Below are 24,735 nucleotides of genomic sequence, written 5' to 3'. Positions count from 1 at the left end.
CCGTCTCCTGTTACCATCGACCCTAGACGCATAGTTTGGGACCCCCTACCCAAGATCTGCCGGTTTTGACACCGATAACAAGCAGGCAGCAGCGGCAAGCTGGGCACTGTGAGCTCGGGGCGGGGGGCGCGGCAGTCCGGCGACGACGTGGTGCGTGCGGCAGCGAGCCCGGGAGCACGGCAAGCTGTGGGGCGCGCACGAGGGCACACAGTGAGCTGGGGGAGCGCGCGGCAAGGCTGGGGCGAGGCCGGGGCTAGCACGACGGTGCGGCGACGAGCTCGGGGCGAGGCTGGGGCTCGGGGCAGAGTGCGGCCGAGCAGCAGGGCGAGCAGCGCGGCCGTTTGGGGTCCGGGGTGATCCTGCACGTTTGGCGCGGATGCTCCCAAGTCCCAACGACCATTCGCCCCCGGATGTCCGCTCATTTCGCACCACAAACGAACAAATATTCGTGTCCATTTGAGGTCTGGCATTGGGTTGTCCTTAGAGCAACTCGAACGAGGCCACCCATTTCGTCCGCTGGCGTCCGTTTGGGTTGGCACAGACACAAAAGTCGGCCCAACGCGCTGACCCAAACGGGCGCACGTCCGCTTGGCGTCCGCCAGCCGACCCATCGTCGGTCCATTTTGATTCGGATTTGCGTCGGTGCGGACACGAGGAGGACGCGCGTGCGCGCGCCTTCTCCTTCCCCGGGCCCGCTGCTCGGTGGCAGACTCCACCAATTCCCTCTATCCCCCCCCCAGAAACCCACCCGCCCGCGCGCGCTCCCGCCCCATACCCGCCATGGACGATGACCTCGACACCGCGCCATCGCGGTAGCCGCCGTCATCGCCGCCGCGCAGCAGGAGGTCATCAACGCCTGCATCGTGGCGACAATGAACGAAGCACTCTATATGCTAGGGTTAAACCGTGGCTAGCACGGTCTCTTCAACGCCGTCGTGGCCGCGACCAGCACCGGCTCATCCGCCTTCCCTCGGATGATGTTGCCCGACTCGCCCCGCGCGTCGGCTTGAACCCCGGTGCCTGGCTTTCACGTCTACCCGCTGGCCTCCCGCCTCCCCGGGGAGTGCTTGCCCGAGGTGAGCATGGTTGCGCCTTCCACGCCGGCGCCCGCGCCCATCGACCACAATGCCACACCGGTGGCCGGTGGCTCATCAACCGGAGGCGCGAGGAAACGCGCGCGGCAGACGCCAGTGGACGTGTTGTCGGGCGCACGCAACCTGTTCGACGGAATGCCGGCTGCCGGCGACAACGACTACATGTAGAACATGATCTTCGAGGGTGGTGCGCAGGCTGCTGGCTTTGATCCTGACGAGACACAAAGCCAGGATGGCCGAGGGACGTTCACGCCGTCCGCTGGCTACAATGAAGATCAGGCGGCCGTCATGCATGATCAGGTCGGCCTGGACCTGGACGGCTTCCCTCTCGACAATGAGTTTCTGAAGGACTACGGGCTACAGGAAGAGGACGAGTGCGAGTGTGACATCGAAGGGGAGCCTTTGTTCGAGGACGATCTCGCCAACCAAGCCATCGGGTCGAAGCCGAAGCGTAAGAGCAAGCAGACCAAGGCCTACACGGCGGCCGAGGACAAGATTGTTTGCGAGTGTTGGAGAGACATTGGGCAAGACCCCAAGACGGGCGTCGAACAAAAGCATTCAACCTTTTGGATTCGTGTCCACCGTGAGTTCCATGAGCGCAAGAAGTTTCCGCCATACCAAATAGTAAGCGCGGGGGGTGGGTGTCCATTTCGAAGCAATGGAGCGTGATCCAACAAGAGTGCAACAAGTTTTGTGCCACTCTTGAGAGCGTCAAGGCCCGCCCCGTGAGTGGTATCGGCATGCAAGACATGGTATGCTAGCAAGCCGCCCTCTTTTGTGTTATCAAGTTTATGCTTGTGTGTTCGTTTGCATACCATTTTGCCAATATGCTTGCATGAAATACATTTGTAGGCATTCCAAGCTTTGGAGGCATTCAAGGTCCAACACAATGGCAAGTGCTTCAACCTCTCCCATTTCTTTAGGGTCATCAAAGACGAGGAGAAGTTCAAGGCGCATTATGCCGCCCTCAAGACGTGTGGTGGGAAGCAAGCCGTGGAGGAGGTTGGGGACGGCAAGAAGGCTCGGCCGCGGGGAAAGACCAACTCCAAGAAGGAGGACAAGCGGGATGCGGCATCGATCGCCTTGATCACAACCGTGGAGGGCATGATGACCAAGAAGGACTCAAAGGAGGAGAAGCGCCGGCAAGAAAGGGAAGAGCAAATGAACACCTTCATGGAGATCCAAAGGAGGAGGGTTGAGATGAACGCGGAGAAGCAAGCAAGGATGCTTGAGATGGAGGCGGGGAGGCAAGCCAAGATGCTAGAGATCGAGGTCGCCAACGCCAAGACCAAGGCGAAAGAAGTGGCTCTCGCGAGCATGATGACCGGGGTGGAGATCATGAAACACCTTGTCGCCAAGGAAGAGGTCGTGGTTCGAGAAGATGCAGGCTGACATGCTCAAGTTCGACGATGAGTGATCTATGGCGGCGAGCGCCATCCTTTTTTTGTATGCTGGCAGATGTGCTGGCATGACCACGGAGGCCGCGATGGCATGGTCGAATTCAAGTCCCACACCTTTTTTGTGTGCTGGCATGTGTGCCGGCCGGCTGGCGAGTACGCCAGCATGAACTGTGGGGATATTTTTTGAAGCCGGTATTGTATGTCGGCGATGGCATGGTGCCGGCATGAGGCATGGCCGCTGGCATGATCGATCGCGGGCCTTTTTAAAAAAAGTTGAGTGCGGACATGAAATGGGTCGACGCGTCGGGCGCACTGCCGACCCAAATCTAAAACAGGGATGAAGCCGGGTGGGCGGCCGACCCAAACGGACAAAAAACAAACAAATTCGAGGAAATGGGTCGGCCCAAGTTGCTCTTAGGCCAACTCCAGCGCGCGACCCCATCCTGTCCGGGTGCGTCCGTTTGGGGTAGAACAGACGAATAGCGTGGCCCAACGTGCGGCCCCAAACGGACAAATGTCCGGATTTCGTCCGTTTTTGACCCATTCCCGGCCCAAACTTGTGCCGAGTTTGGGGTGAAACGGACATCGCGCAGACGGGCTCGACACACGTCCTTGTCCTCCCGTAGCCTATTTGTCGGGATTACTAGCAGTACATTCGCTTCCAACGCCTCCACCCGCTTTCCCCGCCCCAACCCGCCATTGGCGTCGGCATTATTCTCCGGTCGCCTCCTCACTGCTCACCCCCCGGCCATCCATACTAAACCACGTCTCGACATGGCCTCCACCATGCCCGCGCTTTCATAGGAGTTTTGGTCGTCGCTTGGAGGAGATTTGGCCGTAGCCGTCATAGCCGGTGGCATAAGGGATACAACCGTCGGCGATGTTTATGGACCATGGTGGCCACGACAGCTCCCGACGAGTGCTCCAGTGCGGCCATTAGCCGGCCGCCAACCACCCCTGCTGCATCAAGGTGATCCTCGCGGTGTCTTTGCCACCACGACCGCAAGGTGTTTCACACTTTGGCCACAAAGGTATGGATAGTGGAGATGAATTTTTCTTCCGCCACTTCATTTATTCATCGGACGATTCGTCCTCGGATGATGTAGATCTTGTGGTGGCTGCATTGGTCGTTCACGACCACATTGAACGGCAGCTTCCTCGATACAGGGGGTCACTCCCTGGCTGTGCTCCCAACCTGAACCGCAACAGGGAGAGAGGCCACGCCCTGCTCTATGTTGATTACTTTGCGAACACCCCGCTCTTCTAGCCGGATAAATTTCGTCACCGTTTTCGTATGGCAAGGCATTTGTTCAATCGTATCCGAGAGGGAGTGGTTGCTCATGAACCATACTTCGAGTGCAAGACGGATGCCCTTGGCAAGCTTGGATTCTCCTCTTACCAGAAATGCACCGCGGCCATCCGCATGCTTGCATATGGAATTCCAGGCGATCTGGTGGATGAGTATGTGCGTATGAGTGAGTCCACATGTCTGTTGTCACTCTACAACTTCTGCAAGGCCGTGGTGGCAGTGTTTGGCTATGAGTACTTGAGGCAGCCAAACGCCGCTGATAAAGAGAGATTGTTGGCGAACAACACAGGTAGAGGCTTTCCAGGCATGCTTGGCAGCATAGATTGTATGCACTGGAAGTGGAAGAACTGTCAATTTGCTTGGCAGGGCCAGTACAAGGGGCATGCTAAAGCGTGCACTGTCATATTAGAAGCGGTGGCTTCGCGGGATCTTTGGATATGACATTCTTTCTTCGGCATGGCAGGTTCTCACAATGATATCGACATGCTGCAGCGTTCTCCCGTCTTCGCAAGGCTTGCAGAAGGCCACTCCCCACCTGTCAACTTTGAGATCAACGACCACCAGTACAACAAGGGATACTACCTAGCTGATGGTATATATCCTCAGTGGTCAACTTTTGTGAAGACAATCTCGAACCCCCAAGGTGAGAAGAGAAAGAGATTTGCCCAAATGCAAGAGAGTGCTAGAAAGGATGTGGAACATGTTTTTGGTGTGCTTCAATCCTGATGGGGTATCGTTCGAACCACTGCGCTGACATGGGATGAAGGGAAGCTTTGGGAGGTGATGACTGCTTGTGTGATCATGCACAACATGATCGTCGAGGACGAGCGTGACGACAGCATCTTCGACCAAAGATTTAATTTTCAAGGTGAAAATGTTGAGCTCCTGCACCAAGAACCGGCCACATTTGAACAGTTTGTCCAATTTCATCGTGAAATGCGTGATTGGCACACTCATTTGGATCTTCAAAATGACTCGGTTGAACACGTGTGGACTCACATTGGCAACCAATAGTTGTACTGGTTCATTCAAGACAATTTCGATATGGTTGTAAAACTATTTTTATTTTCAGACAATTAATATTTGGACGTGCAAACTTGTTTTAAATATTGAAATTGAATATATGCGCATTTTTGGTCGTGATGGACAGTATGGGGCCAAAGGATGTGTCCGCGTGCTGGGCGCACGGCCACCGCATCGCAGGACAGGTCCGGACACGACCCTATTGCCCTATCCAAACAGACAGAATCTAGATAAAACGGACATCCGTTTGAAATCGTGGGCTGGAGTTGGCCTTACGTCCTAGGCGCATCTATATCTGTAGCCTGGGAATGATGACAAGCAGAGGCATCAGAGAAGCTAGGCTCGCATGCCTGCACCTCAACCGGCCAGCCAGGCGCAGCATAGCTGTGCAAGCATGCTGAGAATGCCTTTCCTACATGCCGCAGCTAGCACTGCCACTGCGCTGTAACACCGGGAGGTAGCCACCCAGCTAGCTAGCTTGCTAGAGTGCGCAGTGATCATCGGTTGTCAGGCGCTCTGGCCCGGCCGGCATCGATGACGAACGATCACCGATCTGTGCGTCCTGCGGCTCCATATCTTCCTAGCCGCTACCGCTAGCCACTCTGACTATCTAACCATAGGTAGGTCTTCGATCTACACATGCGGCGCACAAATAGTTCCCTTTTCCCTTCCTTTGTGCACGCCATCTTTTTATGCGTGCTGTTGAATTCGTGCTTCACTCAAAAGTTCAAGCCCACGAAGAGAGGCCGACAATATATCTCTACACAATTCAAGCCGCGCCTGCTTGCCACGCACCACGGCAATTGCCTCTCGACTCCATTTGCTGTGTTGCATGCGCGGGGTTTGATGGATCCAGCGTGGCTGCACAAAATACATTGCCATCAGAGTTGTTTTTTCTTTCCTTTTGTGAGTAAGTGCCATCACAATCTGTTTGCGTGGCTGCTCAGCTAGAGCATGTGCGGATGGGCTCCGGCGCCGACGCCTGGGCAGTGAAGCGCAATCGCGCCTCTACGTATGCACGCTATGCATGCCGATGACAGGCCCAACGGTCCCTGACAACAACTGTAGTCTTTGACTCTTTAATTGGTCGATATCCGCTCGTTCTATCCAGTGATAGGCGCAGGCAGAACAAGACGGTGAATCTGGCAATATTAGTGTGAGCAATAGATATTCCGATCGGGTGATCGGTCGCGCGTGGTGGCGACGGAAACGTCTGGAAAGGTAGTCAGCTACCAACAGAGGAGGAAGATCAAGGAAGGGGTGTTTTGCGCAGCATGTGGCAGAGAAGAAACCATCTATCACAGAGTTTGGGGCTGTTTTCATTCATTGAAATTCTGAAAGATTATGCATTCGAAATTGGGGATGCCGGTGGCGATCCCACCGGAGTTAGCTAGCCCCCAGAAGGCATTGTCGAAGTGGCTCCTGTCTTGGTTTGAGGAGGCGGCGGATGATGAGAGGGCGGTCATGGTCCAGGGGGTGTACGCGCTCTGGCTGGCTCGCAACAATGCAAGGGACGGACTGAGAATAGAAGATGCGGAAGATATTGCGAGAAGAGTGTTCCATCTTATGGATGAGTGGCAATCCATTCATGGCCGTAAGAGCAAACAATCAAACCCTACACCTTGCGACAAATGGAGACCGCCTGACGAGGGGTGGGTGAAAGCAAATGTTGATGCGGCAATGTCTAAAGCAGAAGAGGTTGGTGGTGCGGGCATTGTACTGCGGAACCATGACGGTGCCTTCCTGAGAGGTGCATGTCACATCTTCCCACGGTGCCAGGACCCCGCACTGGCGGAGCTTTGGGCGTGCAGGAGAGCGGTGCAACTTGTGTTGAGTTTAACGTTCAAAAACTGCATGTAGAGATGGATTGTCGCGAAATCGTATGCAAGCTACAGAACCAGGAAAAGGACCTGTCGTCGATGGGTCCAGTCATCAAAGAAGTTAAGAAGATGCTGGCAACACGCGGAAGCTGGAGGGTCACATGGGCTCGCCGATCAGCAAATAAAGCGGCACATCTGTTAGCTAGAGAGGGTATTGCAAATAATTTTTGTAAGGTTTGGGTACAATCCCCACCTGACTGTATTTTGAGTGTTATCTCGGACGAAATCCCAGTTTGGGAAGTTTGAATAAAAGTTAAAGTAAGTTTGAAAAAAAAAACAGATGGGCACAGGCTCAGCGCGACTGTCTCAACGGCCTGAAACCTCTACGACTGACACGTCGCTTTACATGGCGGCCGGCCGGTGTGAACGCCGAGGAATAAAAAGTTCGGTCGAGATGCGCTTGAGGTGGCATCTCTGCAGGCCAATGATTCGTGAACAAGATCATTGATTCGAACAGTGTAGCGCCGTACCGTCTGCCACGGAGAACAGTAGCTCGCACTGGTGCCTTAACGCACACTGTACCGCATGCAACCAGTTTTCCTCATGGAAGCAAGTCGCTTATTTGGATAGTGTATAGTGCTGTACCGCATGAGTAATATTTATTGACAAATGTGAAACTTTGCGTCCTGTAATTTTATGCATATGCAAAGTACTTGGAGTAGTCCTGCGAGCAAATTAGGTCCATTTGGAACCTAGAATCGCGAAAGTTTTCTTTGATCCGCGGACCACTCTGAGCAAATTGTGCTCTATATATGTAACCTAGACTCCTAATAAAAACTAGACTCGCGAATGGAGAGGCGGGAAAACGCAACCATTTGAGGTCACCACATATTGGATTTTGCAGCAGGGGTAACTCGATCATCCGGATTTTGCAACGAAACAATATAAAGAAAAATACGAATTGTATTATCTTGTCCTCTTGATTATATAGGTTTCGAAAGCTACATAATTAACACAACAGGGCTTTTGATACACGGGAAACGAAGACTGTAGCAAAATGCACCAATGTTCCTACAAAGGAATCTATATGAACAATCCATAAGGTATCTTGCAGACGAACTTTTTGTTCAGTTCTAAATTTAACTAGATTGTGCCATTTGGTATTAATGGTCGATTTGGAAACATGAAAACTGTTTTTAGACAAGCATGATGTCCTACCAGTAAGTGGGCATTGAGACTGACAAACTGCCCTGCCCTATCTTATCTTAGTGCAGGCTAGGAATGCGGCCCATCTGGCTCTATAAAGCCTCAGGACTGCTGCTGATCTGCAGCGCAAAAGGGCTGGTGCATCTGTGCTCTTGCGGTACACATGCAGCTGCTCCAGAATCCCGCAAAGGAATAGTATCTGTATAATGACTAGTCGCCTGTTTCGATCACTAGTGGCAAAGCAGCAAATTAAGCAGAGAGCGCGTGAAGGCGAGTAAACAAATCTACTCACGCACGTAGCCGTGCATGCAGCAGCAGCACGCCTGCTTTGCTTCTCCCCAGAAGCGCAGCAAATCAGATGCTGGGGATAAGTTAAGTCCCCTCCTCACACGACACGCACGGCACAGCACAGCGCAGCACAGGACGTGTGGGCATCAGTCAATCGGCAGTGCAACGAGCAGGATTATTATACTGCGTACTAACACAAAGGAAGCAGATCGGCAACGTTAACGACGCCGCTGCGTCCAGAGTTGATAGGAGCACTCTTCCCCTACGTGCCGCATGTGCCTGCGACTGCAGTCTGCAGACCCAATACTGCATGCGCGGCCGCAGATTAAACAACGTAGTAATACTAGTATTACTCAGTACAGCAGCAGTAACCGTAAAATAAGCACGATCAGATCAGGCGTGATCCAAATCCAATCCTAGCGGAACTTCATCCGTCCCATCAAATACGATGTGACGATGTGAGATCTTTGCCGTACAGGCAGGCCGCTTGGTTTATTTGCTGCGTCTAGACCGATCCCCTGCCTGCTCATTTTCTTTACGTTGAGATAATCCGCAGTGTACCTGGTTGAATGGTTGATTACCATCTGGGCTCGGTTAATCTAATGAACCTAGGCCGTAGGGATCAGTAGCCCATACGGGTAGGGGTCCCGGTCCCTAGGCACAGGCAGGCAGGCTCGCGCATGGATCCATCCGCCTTTGGGTGTGTGTGCGTGTCTGTCTGGCTTTGCGGGCGGTGCGGCCAGCGAGGCGGCTGACAGTTGCTGCGTACCACCAGCGATCTGCGTCTCGTCGCCGTCTGTGCGCCACCGGCTAGATCCTCCCTCGTTGGGGTCCGCTCAATTTCCCGGTGATGCTACGAGACGAAGGCACTGTCACAGAGCCGCCTAAACATGCTGATTGTGACTTGATTGAAATAATTTGGTTAAGAGCAATTTTTTTAAAAACACAGTGAAGACGCAAGCGCTCATACATACGCGCATGAGCAAGTCTAACCAAAACTGCTCTAATAGGAAACTTCTCAATTGCCCGGGTGGGAGGAAAGTTTCAACTTATTCCGCCTCATGTCACAGGTGGGATTTGAACCTCACGTCTCCTATGCAGCATCGGCAACATGGAGATAGGACTGCCAACTACCCGAGCATCAATGCCACGGCTACACCTCTGGATTGCCATGGCGCCCCGTTGAATGACCGCCACACGACATCGTCTCCAGGCTTGTGTGTGAGAAGGCAGGGAGGAGGCATGTGAGCGCGCTCCTTCGTGGCCGCCTGCCGCCTCCCTCACCCCAACATCAATCTTAAATGGCATCTACACCTGTGTACAAAAAGAACTGCACCCGTCCATTTCTCCCTTATTTTTCATTCTTCAACGTTTTTCGATCCCCTTTCGCCCGTCTATCAAGTCCCTCCCACTTCCTCATCAATGGGGCAGTAGAAGGAACCCCCCTCGTCTTTAGCTTTGGGGATGAGGAGGAGGAGAAGAAGCTAGGTCTCCATGGCCCCTTTTAGGACATGTAAAATGTGGCCATGGATGAGGCTCGGAAGCAGAACGTGGGAAAGGGTGCGGCAGATTTGAGACCGCGCGCCCGCGCCTACCACCGCCGCTGTCGTCACATGGCCGGCCTAGGACAAGACCGCCAAGGCGCATTTCCGTGATATCAGGGCCCGTGTATCCGCATTTTATGCCGACCCTGACCCCAGCCCCGTCAAAAAATGTATCCGTTGTCACGAGACTTGGACGCAACTAGTTAGCTACTTACTACAAAATTTAACTAATCATTAGTTATTCTTGTCAATGCAAGTCGCAATGTGACTAATTTTCCAGCCAAATTAGTAGAAATAAAATTGATTTGAATCAAATGAGAAAATAATTTTTATTTTTAATCTTTTCCAAAACATGGAAAATTATTAAATTTCTAAAATTTGATACAATTTCTGATTTTTTTTTAAATTTGTAAACATTATTCGAATTCACAAAATTAAAACATTTTCATTTTTTTTAAATCCATGAACATTTTTAGATGTACCAATGTTTTAAAATAAAAAGAACAAAACTCGATTCATGTTTCTTTTTATGAGAGCGCAAACAAGAACAACAAAAGCCCGAAAGAAACAAGTGTGCAAACAAGAACAACAAAGCGGTTTATATTGGTTTTACCTTTGTTTTTTTGTTATTTTTTGCTACTGGTTTTCTCCGCTTCTTTCTTTCTTTTTATTAGTTTTTTCTTCTCTTTGTTTTTCTATGTTTCTTTCTCAGGTTTATTGTTTTTTCTTTACTTTTTTTTGTTTTTTCATTTTTTTCTGAATTTTGTTCTTCCTTTTTTATTTTATTTTTATTTTGTTCTACTTTTGGTTTTCTTTCTTCTTTTGGTCATTATTCTATATTTTTTATATGTCAAAAATATTTTTCTAATACACGTCTAACATTTTTCCAATACAAATTATGCATTTTTGTAATACATGATCAACCTTTTTTCTATAGACAGTTTAACATTTTTCAAATACAAGATTAACATTTTTCCAACACATTTGTAACATTTTTTTAAAACATGCTGAACATTTTCTCTACACAATTTTAACCTTTTTTTAAATGCTTGATTAATAGTATTTAAATAAAAGATTAACATTTATTTAATACATGGTCAACATTTTTTCTATAGACATTTAACATTTTCAAAACGATTGATTAACACTTTTTAAACACTTGTTCAACATTTTTCAAATACTCTTTCAACATTGTTATGTACATGATCAAAATTTCCATCATTTATTTAATACATCTTCAACATTTGTCTATACACATTTAACATTTCCCAACTGCTTGATTAACATTTTTCAAATGCTTGTTCAATATTTTCTTCAAATGTTGGTAAACATTTTTATATACATGATAAAAAAATTCATCATTTTTTATAAGTGATCAACATTTTTTGTATGCACGTTAGACATTATCCGAACGCTTGTTCAACATGTTTTCAAATACTTGTTCAATATTTTTTAATACTTATTCAACATTTTCAAATACTTGTCCAACATTTTTTAAACTTTTTCAACATTTTTTAAATTTTATTGTAGTGATGTTTTTTGTTATATAATATACTAGCAAAAGAGCCCGTGCGTTGCAACGGGAGAAGAAAAAATACCACCCATTCTAACCAATAAATTAAATCAGTGACCCTGCAATAATTTATATACCAGAAAAAGTTTAATCAAAAATTATAAGGGTGGACGTGAAACACATCTCTCCATCTTCCTCTCCCTCCTACCTCAACCCCACCCAACACTGCTCCGATTATTTCAATTATTGTTATAGTATTGTTTTTTCTATGTTATTTTTTCATTGCATCATCCCATCATGCGATCATGTTATTATATAATTCAGACCATCCTAAAAACTATGAACATTTTCAAAAATTTATTTGAGGCCTCCTATTTTATTTTTATTGTTTTTCTCGGTTCCATTCCAACCTTCCCCAAAATCCCATGCCTTTTCTATTTCAATCTTGGCCTCCAAAGTTTGCCACAAATTATTTCATCATTTTGTGATTTTTGGGCACTTCTAACTCATACCTCTCGTTCAAATCCATTTTAATTAAATTCAAATGAATTTAAATTATAATTTGGGTGGAACTCCTTTTGTTGGGCTAAGTATAAATATTGGGCTCTACATTTTCCAAACTATTTCTTTTCTGTAAATGGTATAGAGGAAAAACCACAGCCAACAGGAGAAGGAGAGAGGCCAGCAGGCCAACCGCAACCAGCCCAACCTACAAGGCCGTCAGCCTACCTAAGCCCAGAGTCGGGCGCCTCCTCTTAACCCCCACCCTCTAGCGAACCCTAGCCTGATCCCCCACAGGCGCCGCCACGCACTCATACACACGCACACTTGCGCCTCATCCGATCTCCTGCAGCCGGCCCAGCTCCGCCTCGCCACTGGCCTCTCTATCTCCTTGTGCTCGCGCGCCACCAGCGGAGGAGGCCCTCGCTGTTGGGGAACGTAGTAATTTCAAAAAAATTCCTACGCACACACAAGATCATGGTGATGCATAGTAACGAGAGGGGAGAGTGTTGTCCACGTACCCTCATAGACCGTAAGCGGAAGCGTTATGACAACACGGTTGACGTAGTCATACGTCTTCACGATCGACCGATCCTAGTACCGAAAGTACGGCACCTCCGCGATCTGCACACTTTCGGCTCGGTGACGTCCCATGAACTCACGATCCAGCACAGTGTCGAGGGAGAGCTTTGTCAGCACGACGGCGTGATGACGATGATGATGAAGCTATCGGCGCAGGGCTTCGCCTAAGCACTACAATGATATGACCGAGGTGGATTATGGTGGAGGGGGACACCGCACACGGCTAAAAGATCAATGATCAACTTGTGTGTCCATGGGGTGCCCCCTCCCCCGTATATAAAGGAGTGGAAGAGGGGGAGGGCCGACCCTCTACTATGGCGCGCCCTGGGGTGTCCTACTCCCACCGGGAGTAGGATTCCCCCCTTCCAAGTAGTAGGAGTAGGAGAGAAGGAAGGGGAGAAGAGAGGGAAGGAAGGGGGGCCGGCCCCCACCCAATTCGGATTGGGATAGGGGGCGCGCCCTCCACCTTTTACCTTCCTCTCCTCTATTCCACTAAGGCCCAATAAGGCCCATATACTCCCCGGGGGGTTCCGCTAACCTCCCGGTACTCCGGTAAATGCCCGAACTCACCCGGAACCATTCCGATGTCCAAACATAGCCATCCAATATATCGATCTTTATGTCTCGACCATTTCGAGACTCCTCGTCATGTCCATGATCACATCCAGGACTCCGAACAACATTCAGTACATCAAAACACATAAACTCATAATACAGATCGTCACTGAACGTTAAGCGTGCAGACCCTACGGGTTCGAGAACTATGTAGACACGACCGACACACGTATCCGATCAATAAACAATAGCGGAACCTGGATGATCATATTGTCTCCCATATATTTTACGAAGATCTTTATCAGTCAAACCACATAACAACATACGTTGTTCCCTTTGTCATCGCTATGTTACTTGCCCGAGATTCGATCGTCGGTATCCTCATACCTAGTTCAAACTCGTTACCGGCAAGTCTGTTTACTCGTTCCGTAATGCATCATTCCGCAACTAACTCATTAGTCACAATGCTTGCAAGGCTTATAGTGATGTGCATTACCGAGAGGGCCCAGAGATACCTCTCCGGTACACGGAGTGACAAATCCTAATCTCAATCTATGCCAACTCAACAAACACCATTAGAGACACCTGTAGAGCATCTTTATAATCACCCAGTTACGTTGTGACGTTTGATAGCACACAAGGTGTTCCTCCGGTATTCTGGAGTTGCATAATCTCATAGTCTGAGGAACATGTATAAGTCATGAAGAAAGCAGTAGCAATGAAACTGTAACGATCATAATGCTAAGCTAACGAATGGGTCTTGTCCATCACATAATTCTCCTAATGATGTGATCTCGTTCATCAAATGACAACACATGTCTATGGTTAGGAAACATAACCATGTTTGATAACCGAGCTAGTCAAGTAGAGGCATACTAGGGACACTTTGTTTTGTCTATGTATTCACACATGTACTAAGTTTCCGGTTAATACAATTCTAGCATGAATAATAAAAATTTATCATGAAATAAGGAAATAAATAATAACTTAATTATTGCCTCTAGGGCATATTTCTTTCAGTCTCCCACTTGCACTAGAGTCGATAATCTAGTTCACATCGCCATGTGATTTAACACCAATGTTTCATATCACCATGTGATTAACACCCATAGTTTCACATCGCCATGTGACCAACACTCAAAGGGTTTACTAGAGTCAGTAATCTTAGTTCACATCGCCATGTATTAACACCCAAAGAGTACTAAGGTGTTATCATGTTTTGCTTGTGAGAGAAGTTTAGTCAATGGGTCTGCCATATTCAGATCCGTATGTATTTTGCAAATTTCTATGTCAACAATGCTCTGCATGGAGCTACTCTAGCTAATTGCTCCCACTTTCAACATGTATCCATATTGAGACTTAGAGTCATCTAGATCATTGTCAAAACTTGCATCGACGTAACCCTTTACGACGAACCTTTTGTCACCTCCGTAATCGAGAAACATATCCTTATTCCACTAAGAATAATTTTGACCGATGTCCGGTGATCTACTCCTAGATCACTATTGTACTCCCTTGCCAAACTCAGTGTAGGGTATACAATAGATCTGGTACACAGCATGTCATACTTTATAGAACCTATGGCTGAGGCATAGGGAATGACTTTCATTCTCTTTCTATCTTCTACCGTGGTCGGGCTTTGAGTCTTACTCAATTTCACACCTTGCAATACAGGCAAGAACTCCTTCTTTGACTGTTCCATTTTGAACTACTTTAAAAATTTGTCAAGGTATGTACTCATTGAAAAAACTTATCAAGCGTCTTGATCTATCTCTATAGATCTTGATGCTCAATATGTAAGCAGCTTCATCGAGGTCTTTCTTTGAAAAACTCCTTACAGAACACTCCTTTATGCTTTTCAGAAAATTCCACATCATTTCCGATCAACAATATGTCATTCACATATACTTATCAGAAAGGTTGTAGTGCTCCCACTCACTTTCTTGTAAATACAGACTTCATCGCAAGTCTGTATAAAACTATATGCTTTGATCAACTCATCGAAGTGTATATCAACTCTGAGATGCTTTGCACCAGTCCATGGATGGATCGCTGGAGCTTGCACATTTTGTTAGCACCTTTAGAATTGACAAAACCTTATGGTTGCATCATATACAACTCTTATTTAAGAAATCCATTAAGGAATGTAGTTTTGACATCCATTTGCCAGATTTCATAAAATGTGGCAATTTGCTAACATGATTCGGACAGACTTAAGCATCGCTACGAGTAAGAAAATTTCATCGCAGTCAACACCTTGAACTTTGTCAAAAAAACTTTTTTCGACAAGTCTAGCTTTGTAGATAGTAACACTACTATCAGCGTCTGTCTTCCTCTTGAAGATCCATTTATTTTCTATGGCTTGACGATCATCGGGCAAGTCAACCAAAGTCCACACTTTGTTCTCATACATGGATCCCATCTCAGATTTCATGGCCTAAGCCATTTCGCGGAATCTGGGCTCATCATCGCTTTCTCATAGTTCGTAGGTTCGTCATGGTCAAGTAACATGAACTCCAGAATAGAATTACCATACCACTCTGGTGCGGAATGTACTCTGGTTGACCTATGAGGTTCGGCAGTAACTTGATCCGAAGCTTCATGATCATCATCATTAAGTTCCTCACTAATTGGTGTAAGCATCACTTGAACTGATTTCAGTGAAGAAATACTTTCCAATTCGGGAGAAGGTACAACTACCTCATCAAGTTCTACCTTCCTCCCACTCACTTCTTTCGAGAGAAACTCCTTCTCTAGAAAGGATCCACTCTTAGCAACAAAGATCTTGCCTTCGGATCTGTGATAGATGGTGTACCCAATAGTTTCTTTTGGGTATCCTTATGAAGATGCATTTTTTCGATTTGGGTTTGAGCTTATCAGGCTAAAACTTTTTCACATAAGCATCGCAACCCCAAACTTTAAGAAACGACAATTTGGGTCTCTTGATAAACCACAGTTCATACGGTGTCGTCTCAACGGATTTAGATGGTGCCCTATTTAACGTGAATGCAACTGTCTCTAATGCATAACCCCAAAACGATAGTGGTAAATCGGTAAGAGACATCTAGATTGCACTATATCCGATAAAGTACGGTTATGACGTTAGGACACACCGTTATGCTGTGGTGTTCCAGGTGGCATGAGTTTGTGGAACTATTCCACATTGTTTTAATTGAAGGACAAACTCGTAACTCAAATATTTGCCTCTATGATCAGATCGTAGAAACTTTATGTTCTCGTTACGATGATTCTCTCCATCACTCTGAAAATCTTTGAACTTTTCAAGTGTTTCAGACTTGTGTTTCATCAAGTAGATATACACATATCTGCTCAAATCATCTGTGAAGGTGAGAAAATAACGATACGCGCCGCGAGCCTCAACATTCATCGGACCGCATACATTGGTATGTATTATTTCCAACAAGTCAGTGGCTCGCTCCATTGTTCCGGAGAACGGAGTTTTATTCATCTTGCCCATGAGGCATGGTTCGCAAGTACCAAGTGATTCATAATCAAGTGATTCCAAAAGTCCATCAGAATGGAGTTTCTTCATGCTCTTTACACCAATATGACCCAAACGGTAGTGCCACAAATAAGTTGCACTATCATTATTAACTTTGCATCTTTTGGCTTCAATATTTATGAATATGTGTATCACTACGATCGAGACTTAATAAACCATTTACATTGAGTGTATGACCATAAAAGGTTTTTATTCATGTAAATAGAACAACAATTATTCTCTGACTTAAATGAATAACTGTATTGCAATAAACATGATCCAATCATATTCATGCTTAACGCAAACACACAATAACATTTATTTTAGGTTCAACACTAATCCCGAAGGTAAAAGGAGTGTGCGATGGTGATCTTATCAACCTTGGAATCATTTCCAACACACATCGTCACCTCGCCCTTAACGAGTCTCTGTTTATTTTGCAACTCCAATTTCAAGTTACTACTCTTAGCAACTGAACTAGTATCAAATACCGAGGGGTTGCTATAAACACTAGTAAAGTACACATCAATAACATGTATATCAAATATACCTTTGTTCATTTTGCCATTCTTCTTATCCGCCAAGTATCTAGGGGCAGTTCCACTTCCAGTGACCATTTCCTTTGCAGTAGAAGCACTCAGTTTCAGGCTTGAGTCTAGCTTTCGGTTTCTTCACGGGAGTGACAACTTGTTTGTCATTCTTCTTGAAGTTCCCTTTCTATTATTTTGCCCTTTTTCTTGAAACTAGTGGTCTTGTAAACCATCAACACTTGATGCTCTTTCTTGATTTCTACCTTCGCCAATTTCAACATTGCGAAGAGCTCGAGAATTACTTTCGTCATCCCTTGCATATTATAGTTCATCACGAAGTTCTAGTAACTTGGTGATAGTGACTAGAGAACTTTGTCAATTACTATCTTATCTGGAAGATTAACTCCCACTTGATTCAAGCAATTGTAGTACCCAGACAATCTGAGCACATGCTCACTGGTTGAGCTATTCTCCTCCATCTTGCAGGCAAAGTACTGTCAGAGGTCTCATACCTCTCGACACGGGCATGAGTATGAAATACTAATTTCAACTCTTGGAACATCTTATATGCTCTGTGGCATTCAAAACATTTTTTGAAGTCCTGGATCTAAGCCGTAAAGCATGATGCACTTAAACTATCAAGTAGTCATCATACCGAGCTTTATCAAACGTTCATAACGTCTGCATCTGCTCCTGCAATAGGTCTGTCACCTAGCGGTGCATCAAGGACATAATTCTTCTGTGCAGCAATGAGGATAATCCTCAGATCACGGACCAAGTCCGCACCATTGCTACTATCATCTTTCAACTTATTTTTCTCTAGGAACATATAAAAAATAAACGGGGAGCTGCATCGCGAGCTATTGATCTACAACATAGTTATGCAAATACTATCAGGACTAAGTTCATGATAAATTTAAGTTCAATTAATCATATTACTTAAGAACTCCCACTTAGATAGACATCCCTCTAGTCATCTAAATGATCACGTGATTCATATCAACTAAACCATGTCCGATCATCACGTGAGATGGAGTAGTTTTCAATGGTGAACATCACTATGTTGATCATATCTACTATATGATTCACGCTCGACCTTTTGGTCTCAGTGTTCCGAGGCCATATCTGCATATGCTAGGCTCGTCAAGTTTAACCCGAGTATTCTGTGTGTGCAAAACTGGCTTGCACCCGTTGTATGTGAACGTAGAGCTTATCACACCCGATCATCACGTGGTGTCGCGGCACGAAGAACTGTCGCGACGGTGCATACTCAGGGAGAACACTTATACCTTGAAATTTTAGTAAGGGATCATCTTATAAAGCTATAGCTGAACTAAGCAAAATAAGATGTATAAAAGATAAACATCACATGCAATTAAAATATGTGACATGATATGGCCATCATCATCTTGTGCTTTTGATCTCCATCTCCAAAGTACTGTCATGATCTCCATTGTTACCGGCATGACACCATGATCTCCATCATCTTGATCTTTTATCAACGTGTCATCACATGGTCGTCTCACCATCTATTGCTTTTGCAACTATTGCTATCGCATAGCGATAAAGTAAAGAAATTACATGGCACTTGCATCTTATGCCATAAAAGAGACAACCATAACGCTCCTGCCAGTTGCCGATAACTTTAACAAAAAAATGATCATCTTATACAACAATTTATGTCTCATCACGTCTTGACCATATCACATCATAACATGCCCTGCAAAAACAAGTTAGACGTCCTCTACTTTGTTGTTGCAAGTTTGTGGCTACTACGGGCTGAGCAAGAACCGTTCTTACCTACGCATCAAAACCACAACAATTTTTTGTCAAGTGCGCTGTTTTAACCTTCAACAAGGACCGGGCATAGCCACACTCGATTCAACTAAAGTTGGAGAAACTGACACCCGCCAGCCACCTGTGTGCAAAGCACGTCGATAGAACCAGTCTTGCGTAAGCGTACGCATAATGTCGGTCTGGGCCGCTACATCCAACAATACCGCCGAATCAAAGTATGACATGCTGGTAAGCAGTATGACTATTATCGCCCACAACTCATTTGTGTTCTACTCGTGCATATAACATCTACGCATAGACCTGGCTCGGATGCCACTGTTGGGGAACGTAGTAATTTCAAAAAAATCCTACGCACACGCAAGATCATGATGATGCATAGCAACGAGAGGGGAGAGTGTTGTCCACGTACCCTCGTAGACCGTAAGCGGAAGCGTTATGACAACGTGGTTGATGTAGTCGTACGTCTTCACGATCGACCGATCCTAGTACCGAAAGTACGTCTTCTCCGCGATCCGCACACGTTCAGCTCGATGACGTTCCACGAACTCACGATCCAGCAGAGTGTCGAGGGAGAGCTCCGTCAGCATGACGGCGTGATGACGGTGATGATGAAGCTATCGGCGCAGGGCTTCGCCTAAGCACTGCAATGATATGACCGAGGTGGATTATGATGGAGCGGGGCACCGCACACAGCTAAAAGATCAATGATCAATTTATGTGTCCATGGGGTGCCACCCTCCCCCGTATATAAAGGAGTGGAGGAGGGGGAGGGCCGACCCTCTAATATGGCGCGCCCTGGGGAGTCCTACTCCCACCGGGAGTAGGATTCCCCCCTTCCAAGTAGTAGGAGTAGGAGAGAAGGAAGGGAAGGAGGAGGGAAGGAAGGGGGCCGGCCCCCCACCCAATTCGGATTGAGCTAGGGGGCGCGCCCTCCACCTTTTCCCTTCCTCTCCTCTATTCCACTAAGGCCCAATAAGGCCCATATACTCCCCGGTGGTTCCGGTAACCTCCCGGTACTCCGGTAAATGCTCGAACTCACCCAGAACCATTCCGATGTCCAAACATAGCCATACAATATATCGATCTTTATGTCTCGACCATTTCGAGACTCCTCGTCATGTCCGTGATCACATCCAAGACTCCGAACAACCTTCGGTACATAAAAACACATAAACTCATAATACCGATGGTCACAGAACGTTAAGCGTGCGGATCCTACGGGTTCGAGAACTATGTAGACATGACCGAGACACGTCTCCGGTCAATAACCAATAGCGGAACCTGGATGCTCATATTGGCTCCCACATATTCTACGAAGATCTTTATCGGTCAAACCGCATAACAACATACGTTGTTCCCTTTGTCATCGGTATGTTACTTGCCCGAGATTCGATCGTCGGTATCCTCATACCTAGTTCAATCTCGTTACCGGCAAGTCTCTTTACTCGCTCCGTAATGCATCATCCCGCAACTAACTCATTAGTCACAATACTTGCCGGAGCTGCCTCGCCCCAGCGCACCTTCTCCAGGGATGCCCTCCACTTCACGCCTTTGGTCGCCCCTCCTTGTAGATATCAGCTCTCTCCTTCAGATCGGCTCAAATGGTCACCTTCCTTCATGTCTCTGTCTATGTCTAGACATGAACCATATCTCATCCTCTTTTTGTTGGCTTGTTGGTTTTGTAACTCGTGAACGAATATAAGTTGGTAGGCTTTGATGTAAACAAGCAGGGTGGGACTATTAATTGAAACGTGCGATGAGATAGCAAGCGAACGGAAGAACGAAGCTCCAGGCAGGAGCGCATAGCGCTTGCGAAGGCCCGGCGGTGAAAAATGATCGAATCGTTTTTTCTTTGCACTGCAGGTTTGTTTCCATAAAACTCAAGGTTTTTTTCGCAAAAACACCGCGACGGTGAACCCACGAAATCAATCTGTGCTTTATTATTAAGGAGATATATATATATATATATATATATATATATATAATATTTAAAAGTATAAACAAGTACAAAAAAAAGTAAAAACAGCAAACAGAAAAACAGGAAAAAGAGCTTGTAGCCTGCCGCGGGCGTGGGCTGGTCCATCTCAGTTGCACCTGCAGCAAGTCCGAAGGCGGACTCGCCGAAGGCGAGACATAGGAGCGCCCCCTTGTTTTTTTGCGGATGAAGTGCCCCCTTTTTGGCGCCTTAAGCGCCAATTAGGCAGAGCTCCTATATGATCCACATTGCGTCAAAATGCCAACATCGCGCACAGAGTACATGCTCGGGGAGGCCCAACCTTAAAAAATGAATATTTTTAGAAAATTTAAAAGCATTTTTAAATTTTGGAACATATTTTGCAAATTTTGAACATATTTCTAAAATGGAAACATTTTGTAAGGAACGCAATTTTGCTTGACAACACTTATGTTTCTTGAATTTTTTGTGAATTTTCTAAAAATTGAGAAGAATTTCTAGTTTTTAAGGACATTTTTTAATCCATTTTTTGTAAAATTTGGAACATTGTTTTAAAGACTGAACGTTTCTGAAATTTTGCAAACATTTTTTGATATAAAAAGTAAAACAAAATATAATCCCCGAAACAATGGTAAAACTGGTTAAAACAACGGGAAAAAGAAAGAAAAACGTAAAATATGCCAGACCAAAACCTTCTAGAAGCTCCAAAAAAAGTCCTTAAATACATGCAACATCTTCGAAATAAGTCACGAGCATTGCTGACATAGAACATAGGCACAATATATCCATGTTACAGAACACATCAGTCACCAAACCAACATAGTTTGTTTTCAGAACATAAAGCTGAGTCATAGTGCCTTCCTTCTGGGAATCCAACCATGCGGCAGATACCTTCTTCAAATCTCAAAGGCTTTCAGTGGGTCCTTGGGGTCAATTTCATGGAAGAGAGGGAGATCGGACCGGAGACTGTGCTGGCTGAAACCAACACTTTCCAGTGTCTTCAGCACCTCGTCGAACAAAATTTTGTTCCCGAACGGGGTGAAATGGAGCCCGTCACTGCATGATGTAACAAAGTTATCTGCTGCTTTCGGTCAGGAAGTTACATTGTACTCCCTCCGTTCCTAAATATTTGTCTTTCCAGTGATTTCAACAAATGGCTACATACGGAGCAAAATGAGTGAATCTACACTCTAAAATATGGCTACATACGGAGCAAAATGAGTGAATCTACACTCTAAAATATGTCTAAATACATCCGTATGTGATAGTCCAATTAAAATCTGTAAAAAGACAAATATTTAGGAACGGAGGGAGTACACACGTGTTCAGAATGTGCTTCAGCAAAATACTATATAACCAAAAACACTATATACCGAACACCAGGGCATTAAGAGCAGAGATGAATAAAATGTTCTACTAACGTACTGGCCAATCGATGGCCAATTATTATATTCCTGGATGAATAACACGACTTGGAAAAGGTGTAAATTAGTTTTTCTGATGTTTCAAGCCAGTCCAAGCACATAGACTAATAACTATTAGCAAATGTACATGTACTACAAAATATTCTTTTTTGGGGAGAGTTAAAAAATTGTGTGCTAAAAGAAGAAGAATGTCTTCAATAACTTCCATTAGAGAAACAAAAGCAATAGCATATAGTTTGCTCTATTTACAGTTTTTTGTTTTACACTACACAAGTTACCAAAACTAGTCATGGTGTAGAATATTAAGTTAAAATTTATGTGTCGCTACAATAATTATTTTTACAGTGAGATCATAGGATGCAGATTATCAACTACAGTATTTCTGAGCTTGTTTTCTTCAGTCTTGTGACGTTGCCCAGAAAGCCCACAAAAGAATGCCAAGCATGACCAAGAACACGACATAGCAGAGTTCAATAGCACTATAGGTGCTCTACCGGATTCACATAATTGCGATTCTTGATTTTCCTAGAATGCCAAGAATAACAAACTGTTTTTTTGGGTGTGGCCTAAAATTATAGCCAAGAGCCAAAATGCTGAATTCTGGTCTCGGGTGTACTGCACATGATAAACAAGTTCCTCACTTAATTGCATTGTTTTTTGATAGAAAATGCTAGGCAAATTCTGAGTAATAGTCTGCCCAAGGACTTGCACCTAGTTTTTTTTTACATTCAACCTTTACAGTGTGAATGATCTCGCAATTATTCAGCCTTTGCAGTGTCAACATTAGGCATAAGAGTTCTTCAAACAAATCTACATAATCAACCTTTGCCGACAATATGGAAAGAGATTTGTACCTTAATGCAGATGTTTGCCAATCAGGACATTGCTGCATCTGCGTCCAGATGTCTATAACTGGATGACCCAGTTCTTTAGCAACAGTTATGCATGCTTGTGCATAAGTGCCAGCAGCTTCATTTGTTCTTTCAGGCTGTCTTGAAGGGTCATTATCTCCATATATGTCTCTGCATGGAAAGATATGGAATAAGTGTGGTTTGCATACGAATCTGCTTTGCCAAAAGGTGCAATTAATAATATTTGCTTGGAAGAAATCTTCAGGCCAGATCACAGGCCAACAAGTAGCAAGTGGATAACTGGATATACAGAAAGCCCAATAGTACACTGCAGACTGTTGAAATTGTCATAATTTCAATTGAAAATACAGGAAACATACAAGGAACTGTACCTAATGAACTCGTTGCATAGATGCACATAGGTCAAATACTAAACACACACTCGACACACTTAGTAAGTTCAGCCCAATTTCTTAACATTGTGGTTGAGATAAACAGTTTCGGTTGACAAAAATCACTGTGAAACGCAGGCAACAACAATGGAATATAGCAAAAGGAAACCCGCAAGGGAATATAGCAAAAGTAAACCCATAAGTGAATCAACATAACTACTCCATAAGGATATCTAGTGGATCCTGGTTGACCTGACAACTCACTGATACACATATACTCCATAAAGCAGTGAAGTATGATACTACAAGGTGAGGGGGCTATTGGTTACCGAATCCTCGCCGGCTCGTGGATCGGTGGAGGGGTGATGAGTATGATGGCAGCGGAGGGCCACTTATTCTGTAAAACGAAACCATTATAGATGAGTAACTGAAGAAGCAATCAGCATTCCTGCTTTGTCGGGGAAAAAAGCAGCATTCCTGTTTCCAGGACTGTATGGCCGCAACCTTGAAGTAGGCACAGATCGCGCGCAGGTTGTCCTTGTACTCCCCGAGCGGCACGTGCTGGTGCGCCTGCACCTCGTCGGGCAGGGTGGCGTCGTTGGCGCCGAAGAACACCGTCACTGCCGCCGGGTCCGCGCCGCCGTCGGCCGCCCCCTCCATGGCTCTGTCCAGCACCTTCAGCGCCCAGCGCGTGTTGTACCCGCTGAGCCCGCGGAGCACCACATCCGCCTAATCAGCAAAAATCCGGTGTCACGCGCAGCGGCGGCGGCGCAACCGGCGAGGGTGGGGGGAGGTGCTGCGGACGTACCTGCCTCGCGAAGTGCTCCGCGAGGGCGGCGCCCCAGCCGCCGGGGGCAAAGGACTGCTCGGTGATTGAGTCGCCGAAGAGCACCAGCCGCGGCCGCATCTTCTCTCCCTCGCTCTCTCCAACACGGATCACGGATCGGCCGCTGGGCTGGGCTTGCTGGCTACTCCGGATATCAAGCCGACTTCACGAGCACCTCGCTTCTGCAGTGGAGTATTATACGGCCATGTGGTTAGGTTGTTGGGTGGCGGCCAGGGAGAGGTGGAATATTAGGTGAGCTCGTCGCGACTTCTGATCGGCAGGCGGCGAGGATTGGTCGGTACTCCCGAGTCCCGACGAGCGGGCATGTTCCGGCCGGCCGTCTGTTGATCTCTCCGGTTTTTTTTTTTTGAGTGGTTGATCTCTCCCGTATGTGGTTGGACCGATGGCTAAGGCTGACCGGAAGAAAAGGGCAGAATTTGAGGCCCATGAATACAGAGTGGATTTTTTTACAAATATATCATCGTCACCAAGAGTCAGTTACCCATTCTGGTACCTCCACGCTCATTTTGGTGATTTAGGCCAACTCCACCGCGCGACCCCAAACGAACGTCCGTTTTGTCCGAATTCTGTCCGTTTGGATAGGGATTTGGGGTCGTGTCCGGA

The 24,735-nt window shown here is 46.3% G+C and overlaps 1 protein-coding gene across 1 annotated transcript; it reads right to left on the bottom strand.

The window, feature by feature from the left end:
- Window positions 1–21,296: 21,296 nt before the first annotated feature.
- LOC123069223 (GDSL esterase/lipase At5g45920) lies at window positions 21,297–24,467 on the bottom strand. Its single transcript, XM_044492019.1, has 5 exons — window positions 24,094–24,467; window positions 23,790–24,014; window positions 23,615–23,682; window positions 22,897–23,064; window positions 21,297–21,674 (listed from the first exon to the last, which is right to left on the bottom strand). Exons 1-5 carry the CDS (start codon window positions 24,190–24,192, stop codon window positions 21,515–21,517), a joined length of 720 nt encoding a protein of 239 aa, XP_044347954.1. The 5' UTR covers window positions 24,193–24,467; the 3' UTR covers window positions 21,297–21,514.
- Window positions 24,468–24,735: the final 268 nt, after the last annotated feature.

This window comes from Triticum aestivum, chromosome 3B, assembly GCF_018294505.1.
Source record: "Triticum aestivum cultivar Chinese Spring chromosome 3B, IWGSC CS RefSeq v2.1, whole genome shotgun sequence".
Classification (NCBI taxonomy): domain Eukaryota; kingdom Viridiplantae; phylum Streptophyta; class Magnoliopsida; order Poales; family Poaceae; genus Triticum; species Triticum aestivum.
Note: the sequence above shows the minus strand (reverse complement) of the source record. Positions and strands in the feature narration are given on the sequence as shown.